This window comes from Hippocampus bargibanti, linkage group LG12 (assembly GCF_051943395.1).
Source record: "Hippocampus bargibanti isolate YZ-2025 linkage group LG12, ASM5194339v1, whole genome shotgun sequence".
Classification (NCBI taxonomy): Eukaryota; Metazoa; Chordata; class Actinopteri; order Syngnathiformes; family Syngnathidae; genus Hippocampus; species Hippocampus bargibanti.
This window is the reverse complement of record NC_142745.1, coordinates 20,756,787-20,766,650: the sequence shown is the minus strand read 5'-3', so window position 1 is coordinate 20,766,650 and position 9,864 is coordinate 20,756,787. Positions and strand designations below refer to the sequence as shown.

The 9,864-nt window shown below is 50.4% G+C and overlaps 1 protein-coding gene across 5 annotated transcripts in view; it reads left to right on the top strand.

Moving 5' to 3' along the window:
* Window positions 1-753: 753 nt before the first annotated feature.
* Window positions 754-9,864, top strand: part of eogt (EGF domain specific O-linked N-acetylglucosamine transferase) — a 28,759-nt gene continuing 19,648 nt past the window's right edge. The window contains exons 1-4 of one of the 5 annotated variants that reach the window (XM_089009462.1): window positions 754-957; window positions 2,226-2,467; window positions 2,553-2,656; window positions 2,724-2,832. In XM_089009462.1, the coding sequence (XP_088865588.1) occupies window positions 2,270-2,467; window positions 2,553-2,656; window positions 2,724-2,832 (411 nt within the window). In that variant the 5' untranslated portion in view covers window positions 754-957; window positions 2,226-2,269. The other 4 variants (XM_089009461.1, XR_016116578.1, XM_089009460.1 and 1 more) reach the window with 4 other exon arrangements.

Here is a 9,864-nt window from a genome sequence, read left to right as displayed (position 1 = left end):
TTGGAGACGACAGCCTTTTGTTTTTTGTTACTGTTTTGATCATTTCTAACTTTACTTTTATTTTATCTAGCCACTCTCGTCCACAAAGTGACGGTCCATTAACTACCCACAACTACCAGCGGTAAGTCAGCAGTCTGATCTTCATATCTCACTTTAATATTAAATTGACTTCTGACAGGAATGGGTTCCCCTAAATAGCCCTTTAGAGCTACACGACTCCCCTGTAGTGGTACGTATATGCGAGAACGGCCGCTCATACACATTTTCAGAGATAATGCTGACGCGAGCGCCGGCGTCAATCTCCATCGAAATCTTTGTTCCATTTATGTCAAAAACGGCCTTATATGGTCTCTGGCTGCCATTAGCACTATACACGTGGACTTGTAACATGGGAACATCATGATCTTTTTTTGTCAGTTTGCACATAGCCAGTCATTTTTACTAGTTTGTATGATAGCTTTATTAATATGAAAATAAAATTGGTGATAGCTGATCATCAGACCAGAGTAACTACAGGAAAAGTGAAAGTTCGTGGATGCTCTCTGTGCACATATAAAGCAAGCCATATAAATAAATATATTTGATGTAGTGTATTTTTTTACATAATTTTACATGATTTTTGGTAGTTATTTAATGTAAGCAACAACAAAAAAAACAACCAAACTGAGGAGCCATTTGGAAAGCCAAAAGAGCCGGATCTTTTTTAGTAAGCCGAGCCAAAAGAACCGGCTCTCTGAAAATAAACAGAATTCCCATCACTAGTGGCTACTGCGCGTTGTGGTCCGCGGTCCTGCAATCACCCACCATTGATCTCATCGAGGAGAAGCGGCAGGTCTATCGAATGGAGTCGGCCATCTAGCGGTGATCGCGACACACCGCGCACGAGCATCCGGATCCAATGGCGACCACCGACGAGAGCGACGCTTCCCTTCGACGAAAATTAAGTTCCGCCCACGGGTAAACACGACGTCCGTTCTTCAACTTTACGCCACTCGTTAAGTTCCGACGAAGTGATGACGAGCGTGTGTGTGGGGAACACTTATCCAGACTGCTTCCGTCCCCGAACGCGGTGCATCGATTTAGCCTTCATCCGAATTATCGTCCGGTTAGCATCAACGTGAAAAATCGCGGAACGGTTCGAAACGCGTCCAAACAGCGGCGTGGGACTCCAGGCTGTACACGGGCTAATGAATTCATTTTTGCCAAAGCATTCCAAATTCAAATCGAATCGCAAGGTACTGTTAGCTCAAAGTTTGATAACGTTAGCTTGCTGCAGCGCGTCGGAGACGACTGAGGATAAACGTGCGACCAAAAAAAGATGCCCTGCCTTGTCCTGTTTTCGGGGGAATCCGTTTCAAGATAGCCGAATTTCGCAGACGCTGCCTTCATTCACAGATTTTAAAGGTGGCAGGTCTACACACCGGTTGAAGGGGGGGGGGGGGTTCACGAAGCTCATCGAGTGACTTCAGCTCCTCAAGTCTGTACTCAAAACGATTGCCATCGCCAGCCACAATTGTGTGCACATCCCCACTCGTGCCCCTTTTCAAACTGTGAAAACAGTCAACTCGACGGTTGACCTCCCTGGATTGTTTTGTAGTGATGTAGTGATGGGAATTTTCAGAAAGCCGGTTGTCTTGGCTCGGCTCATGAAAATGATTCAGCTCTTTTGGCTTTCATACATGTCAAATTATACGTTTTCCACGTATTTTTTACGTTTTTTTTTTATAATTTCAAATAATGTACGGCGCACTACAACTTTGATACGGCAAACCAGCAAAAGTAATTCTCAATTGTTTATATATATTTTTTCTCGCTGCGTACAGTCGGATTGAGAAAGGCACAATGTGCACGTGCGCAAAAGGCATTTCCGCGTTTGTGAGCGTTTTTTTATTATTTCAAATAATGTACGACGTACTACACTTTTATTATATAATTTGTTTTTCACATAATTTTACATGTCGTGCCCGAAGACGGCTGAGATAGGCTCCAGCAACCCCTGCGACCCTAATGAGGAATAAGCGGTACGAAAAATGAGATGAGATGAGATGAGATAATTTTACATGATTTTTTTGGTAGTTAATAAATTTAAGCAAAAAAAAAAAACTGAGGAGCCATTTGGGAGCCAAAAGAGCCAGTCTTTTTAGTGAGCCGAGCCAAAAGAACCGGCTCTCTGAACAGAGCAAGAATTCCCATCACTGGTGTGAAGGTCCTGGGCCTTGCAAAAGGAGGCTCCGCCTCTCCCTTTTGGCCCCAGGTTTCAAGAGCCCACATGCACACCCGAGTGATTCCTGCCGCGGCGCTGCTGTCGGCGGCGGTCCTGCTGTCGGTGGCGGTTCTGCTTTCGGCGGCGGTCGCTGAATTCAACTACAGCAGCATTTCCCTTGCAACGGAGCACATTCCCTACTTCCTGTACAACAACAAGGACTTTGCCAAGCAGTGCCGGCTTGACCCCCAATGCCCCTTTCAGGTAAGAGACCCCCAGCGCATTCCTCACAACCACATTTGAGCAAATTTGGGAAGATGTGGTGTTTCTTCAACTGTTCTTTCGACAGCATTTTGCCCAGCTGAATTTGTCTTCCTGTTGGGGTTATGAGAAAAAGTGCGATTCGGAGAAGCGCTTCAGCTATCCCGATTGCAAGCCGTCAGACTCTGCATGGTAAGTCTCGTTTCTGACATGGCGGACGTCGCGGCAGTATTTGGATGAGCCACGCCTTTCCTCTTAGGATGGATTCCGTGGAGGCCGCCCGCCATCTTTTCTGGAAGCAGGCCGATTTTGGCTACGTCAAAGAGCGGCGCTCTGAGCTCCAAACACTTTGTCGAGCCGTCAAGCCTGTAAGTGTTGCTCGTTTCACTTTTGCCGGAAGCACCTGAACCACATTTTTTTAAAATACTTCTTTTAATTCATCCATTGGAACAGTTGCGAATGTGAAAATATTCTTTCCTTATTCAATCATGTATTAATTCGATGTTATTTCACATAAGTTTTTATCCTTTTTTTACCCGTTTTGTTGTGGAAAATATATTGTGTGTAAATAAAATGTTTATTATGTATTATTATTGTATTATTTGTATTATTTATTTATATGTATTATTTATTATGTATGTAAATGTAAATTATTATTATTATTATTAGTAGTAGTAGTATTATTAGTATTATTAGTATTAGTGGAAAAGAAGAAGTAGTACTAGTAGTACTAGTAGTATTAGTAGTATTATTAGTAGTATTAATTAATAGTCCTATATCACGCCACTCGAGGCTAGAAGGCAGGACTCGAGTGACAAAGGAAGGTGGGAAGGTTTGGATCCGAAATACACGACGAGACAGATTTCCAGGAGCAAAAAGTCTACTGAGACACGCATGCAAAAATAATAGACAGGGACGGTAAGTGACGGCGACTAACTGAGGCAGACCTGACGGCAAGGTAGTAGCGAGGGTAGCTTCCGGAATTCTCTGACGGAGACGGTAATGTGCGATCGGCATATATAGTCAGAAGGCACAATCAGTGAATGACAAACAGCTGTGGGAACCCAGGTGAGTGATGATGGGAGGGGCCGTCTCCAGGGAGCAGCGGAGGAGGTGACGGGAGGGGCGGGGCGCGCCCAGGACGGCGACGAGATGTGACAGTGCCCCCCCCCCCCCCCTCAACGGACGCCTCTTGGCGGCCCACCAGGTTTGGATGGGTGAGCCGCATGGAACGCCCGGGTGAGAGACGGGTCGAGGATCCAGGAACGTGGGACCCACTGACGTTCCTCCGGTCCATAGCCCTCCCAGTCGACCAGGTACTGCACTCCCCTGCCCATGCGCCTGGAGTTCAGGATCTCCCGCACGGTGTAGACCGGTCCGTCGTCCAACATCCGGGGGGAAAAATGGGGGGGGGGTGGGCGTGGGGGCTAAGGAGCTGGTTTCCACTGGCTTGAGGAGGGAAACGTGGAATACGGGATGGATCCGCATGGTGGGTGGCAGCCGGAGCCTCACCGAGACCGGGCTGAGGATGGCCTCGATGGGGAAGGGACCCGTGAAGCGTGGGCCCAGCTTGGCTGAAGTCCCCGCTAGCCGAAGGTCCCTCGTGGACAGCCAAACCTCCTACCTGACATGGTAGCTGGGTGCCTGTCGCTGACGACAGTCCGCGACCCGCTGGTTCCGGGACGCCGTGCGTGACAGGGCGGCCCTGGTCTCCTTCCAGACTCGGTGGGCCCGTCTGAGGTGATGTTCGATAGACGGGACCTCCACCTGGCCCTCCTGGGTGGGAAACAGAGGCGGCTGATAGCCACAGGCAGACATGAACGGGGACCGACCTGTTGCTGTGGAGACCAGGGAGTTGTGGGCGTACTCCACCCAGAGTAAGTGGAGGGCCTATGACGCCGGATTGTGGAGTCACACGCACCGGAGGGCCGCCTCCAGGTCCTGGTTCTTCCTCTCCGTCTGTCCGTTGGTCTGGGGATGGTATCCACACGACAGGCTCGCCGACGCCCCTAGGAACCGACAGAAACGCTTCCATACCTTGGACACGAACTGCGGTCCCCGGTCCGACACGATGCTCGTCGGAATCCCGTGGAGACGGACGACGTGGTTAACCAGGAGTTGAGCCGTGTCGATGGCGGACGACAACCTGGTTAACGGGACGAAGTGGGCCGACTTGGAGAATCGGTCCACTACGGTGAGGACGACCGTCTTGCCACGGGAGGGGGGGAAGCCTGTCACGAAGTCGACGGAGATGTGGGACCAGGGTCTAGACAGTATCGGTAGAGGCTGGAGGAGTCCTGCCGGGGGCTGGTGGGAGGCTTTCTCACGGGCACAGGTCGGGCAGGCTTTCACGAAGAGGGTGATGTCCCTCCTGAACCCCGGCCACCAGAACCGTTGGGCGATGAGTTGGATCGTCCTGTTGACCCCTGGGTGACAGGCTATCTTGGAGGTGTGCCCCCAGATGAGCACCTCAGTGCATAGCGGAGGGGGGGGGGGACGAACAGGTGATCCGTGGGGCAGCCTCTGGGGATGGGGGCCGTCCCCTGGGCTTGCTGAACTTTATAATAATAATAATACATTTTATTTCAAGCGCCTTTCAAAACACCCAAGGACACTTTACAATAAAAACAATAGAACACAGCACATAACAATAAAACCATAAGTAAAATGATAAATAATACAATAGCAGAGAGAATTAGACATTGAAAGCAATTTTAAACAAATGGGTTTTGAGATGAGCCTTGAAAATAGGGAGGGAGTCAATATTACGGATGTTGGGTGGGAGTGAATTCCAGAGTTTGGGAGCAGAGCGGCTGAAGGCTCTGCATCCCATCGTGGTGAGACGGGCAGAGGGCACATAGAGGTGAAGGGAGGATGAGGATCTGAGGGACCGAGAGGAAACAGAGATTTGAAGCAGGTCAGAAAGATAGGGAGGAGCAAGGTTATGGATGGCTTTGAAAGTAAACAGAAGTATTTTGAATTCGATACGATGTTTAACCGGCAGCCAGTGGAGTTGCTGGAGTACAGGGGTGATGTGGTGAAAGGAGGGGGTTTTAGTGATGATCCGGGCTGAAGAATTTTGGACGAGTTGGAGTTTATGGAGAAATTTCTGATTGACACCGAAGAGAAGTGCGTTGCAATAATCGATGCGGGAGGTGACAAGACTGTGGATAAGGATAGCAGCGGAGTGAGGGGTGAGCGAGGGACGGAGACGGTTAATATTACGGAGGTGGAAATAAGCAGACCGAGTAATGTTATTAATATGGGAGTGAAAGGAAAGTGAGCTATCGAGGATGACACCCAGACTCTTGACCTGAGGGGAGGGGGACACGGTAGAACTGTCAATGGTGAGGGAGAAACTGTTAGTTTTGTGGAGGGTGGATTTGGTACCGACAAGAAGAAGTTCAGTTTTTTCACTGTTGAGCTTGAGAAAGTTATGGGAAAGCCAGGATTTGATTTCTGAGAGGCAACATGAGAGGGATGAAGGTGGAAGAGAAGCGTCGGGTTTGCTGGAGAGGTAGAGTTGGGTGTCATCCGCGAAGCAGTGAAAGTGAATGCCAAACTTACGGAAAATATTGCCAAGAGGAAGTAGGTAGATAATAAAGAGAAGTGGCCCCAGGACAGACCCTTGAGGCACACCAGAGGACACCGGAGAGGACCGTGAGGTGAACGAGTTGATTTGGATGAATTGTGCGCGATCAGAGAGATAGGAATGAAACCAGCGGAGTGGGGTGTGGGTGATGCCTAGGGTGGAAAGTCTGTCGAGAAGGATAGGGTGGGAAATGGTGTCAAAAGCTGAGGTCAGGTCGAGAAGAATGAGGATGGAGAGTGAACCGGCATCGGCTGCCATAAAAAGATCATTCGTGATTTTTATGAGAGCCGATTCAGTACTGTAGCGGGGGCGGAAACCAGACTGGAATTGTTCATAGAGGTTATTGTGAGTGAGGTGTGAGTGAAGCTGTGAAACAACTGTCTTTTCAAGAATTTTGGCGATGAATGGAAGGTGGGAAATTGGACGTAAGTTATTGAAATCGTTTGGGTCTGAGCCAGGTTTTTTCAAGATTGGAGTGACAGCTGCGGTTTTGAGTGGGATAGGAACAATTCCAGTTGATAATGAGGAGTGAATAATGGTAGAAATAAATGGGAGAAGAGAGGGTAGGCAGGACTTGATAAGGATAGTGGGGAGGGGGTCGAGTTGACAGGAGGAGTTCTTGGCTTTAGTGATAATGTCTGAGATTATAGAGGGATGGGGGAGTGCAAAAGCGGAAAAAAGTTTGGAAGGAGTAGAAAGGCTGGGAGAAGGGGGGCGGACAGAGGACCCGAGGTGCTGATGGATTTTGTTGATCTTTTCGCTAAAAAACATCAGCAGAGTGTTGCATGTCTCAGAGGAATAAAAGTGTGAGGGGAGAGAGATAGGAGATTGTGTGATTTTGTGATAAGCGGAAAAGAGGGCCCGTGAGTTACGAGAATTTGAATCAATGAGTGCAGAGTAATAAAGCGATTTTGCGCGTGAGATAGAGTCCTTATAAAGGGTAAGGTGAGTTGCATACATGTCCTTGTGGATAGTGAGCCCGGACTTTCTGTAAAGTCTTTCAAGTTGGCGAGTCTTTGTCTTGATGGAGCGGAGATGGGGGGTGAACCAGGGTGCAGGTCGGGTAAATTGAACAGACCGGGACTTTACAGGAGCAAGGGCGTTGAGGGTGTTCGTGAGGTCCGCGTTGTACCGGGAGACAAGTTCATCAGGAGAAGAGTTGTGGTCCAGAGTCAGGGTGGCAATCATCTCAGCAAGGGTGGCAACGTTGATGTCCTTGATGTTGCGATATGTGATGACACGGCGTGGTTTGGGGAGAGAGAGAGTGATGGAAACATTGAATGAAACCAGGAAATGGTCCGTTATAGGGATTTCATCAGCTGTGCAATTCTTAGGGGTAAGGCCAGACATGCAGATGAGGTCCAGGGTGTGGCCTTTTATGTGGGTGGGAAAATCCGAGAATTGGTGCAGACCAAGGCTGTCGAGTGAGGAGGTGAAGTCTTTAGTGAGGGGAAGAGTGGAATTGTCCATGTGGATGTTGAAGTCTCCGAGAATAATTACATTCGGTGACAGGGTGGAGAGGTGTGTGAGGACCTCAGAGAATTCTTTTAGAAAGTCACAATGTGGTTTTGGTGCACGGTATACAGTGGCTATGATGGTGGGTGAGGGTCCAGAAATTTTACACGCAAGGCATTCAAAAGATTGGGTTTCCTGGATAGAAACTTGAAGGATTCTCCAGTTCTTGCGGTAAAGTATCGCAAGTCCACCTCCGCGGCCTGAGAGGCGGGGCTTAGCAATGTAAACAAAGCCTGGTGGAGTTGCGCCATTGAGCTCGGAGAAGTCTCCCGCCGTTTGCCAAGTCTCAGTTATACAAAAAAAGTCAAGCTTACGGTCAATTAGAATGTCTTGGATAAGACACCCCTTTCCCGTAAGCGAGCGGACGTTGAGGAGGCCGAAGTTGACGCTGGTGGCGTCCCCACGACGAGGCGCATTAGCCGACCTAGCCAGGCCGGCTAACATACGGTGGTCGATCGGGCGCCTACTCCCTCTGCGCGGCTGGCGGACGGATGACCACAGGGAGGTGATATCCTTGGAGCCATCGAGGTGAAAGCCTCGACGTGATCCGCGGTGGATATACCTCCGTGAATGGCGACGAGCGATTTCCGGAAATCGGAGAATCGCCGGTGGCACGCTCGTCCATCGGGAGCGGAACTTCAGCAGCTCCGCCGCCGAGTACTGTAGCCGCCCAACAGGTCGATGGAGAAGCGCCATGATATTCACCAGCAACACCCAGAGGGAGGCAGCGGCCAGGTAGCCCTCGACAGCGGGAACAGGTGGGTGGAGATGATAACGCGGCTTCGTCAGTGATCCGGATAAGCGACCGGAATCATGAGATGGATCGATAGCCAACGTTCGTTTGGTGACTGTCTGGTAATTCCAGAGGTTCGTGAACCATAAAAAAGCTAAAAAGAGGTTTAAAAGGCTAAAAGAAGGTAAAAAACAGGTAAAAAACATTACGCGGGAAAGCAGCGGCAGCCAAAGCGCGCCAGCGTCCGCTCGTCCAGGAAGTGACGAGCGGACCTCTCAACCTCCCACCTCAGGGCGCCCAGGATGCGCAGGGCCGGCAGGATGTTGGCGGTGATCTCCTCCCTCTCTGCCGGCTCATGAATGCGGGATAGGGCATTGGGCTTGGTGTTCTGCGACGCTGGGCAGTAGGTGAGAGAAAAGTTGAAACCGGTGAGGAAGAGTGACCACCGGGCCTGTCGTGAGTTAAGTCTCTTGGCAGTCCAGATGGCCGCCAGGTTTTTATGATCCGTGTAGATGGTGAAGGGGTGTGTAGCTCCCTCAAGCCAGTGTCTCCATTCCTGCAGAGCCAGGACGACCGCCAGCAGTTCCCGGTTGCCGACGTCATAGTTGGCTTCGGCGAGGCTGAGACGGCGGGAGAAAAAGGCGCATGGGCGTAGCTTCTGGTCAGTGGGACAGCGCTGGGACAGGACGGCCCCTACTCCGGACTCGGATGCGTCAACCTCGACCATAAACGGGAGGTCCGGGTCGGGATGACGCAGGAGAGCGTCGGGCGTCCACCCAAAGGGAACCTTGGTGGATGTGAGGTTAGTGAGGGGGAGTGCCTCCTGATTATACCCGCGAATGAAGCGGCGGTAGAAGTTGGCAAACCCCAGAAACCGCTGGAGCTGCTTGCGCGTCTTCGGGGTAGGCCATTCTACCACCGCTTTAGTTGTAGCGGGGTCGGCCCTGAGCTGCCCCTACTCCACGACGAACCCCAGAAAAGACGCGGACATGGAACTCGCACTTCTCTGCCTTCACGTAGAGCCGGTTTTGCAGGAGCCGCGCCAGGACCCGTCGGACGTGTTGCCGGTGCTCCTCTGCAGATCGAGAGAAAATGAGAATGTCATCAAGGTAAACAAAAACATTGAGGAAGTCCCTGAGCACATCATTGATTAGATTTTGGAAGACGGCGGGCGCGTTCGTGAGTCCGAACGGCATCACCAGGTACTCAAAATGCCCTAAAGGCGTCTTGAATGCTGTTTTCCATTCGTCCCCCTCACGGATAGGGACCAGATGGTAAGCGCTACGGAGGTCCAATTTAGAAAAAATAGTAGCTGACTGAAGGGGCGCGAAGGCTGAGTCCATGAGGGGGAGAGGGTATTTGTTACGGATGGTGATGTCGTTCAGACTCCGGTATCATAATTTAAGCATAACAGCATAATGTGATCAAACAGCAGGGATCTGTCTTTCTTATCGATAAAGAAGAACCCTGCGCCCAGCGGAGAACGTGACGGGCGAATGAGTCCCGCCGCTAGGGAGGAGTCTATACAGGTGCTCAGGGCTTCCCGTTCTGGTTGAGAAA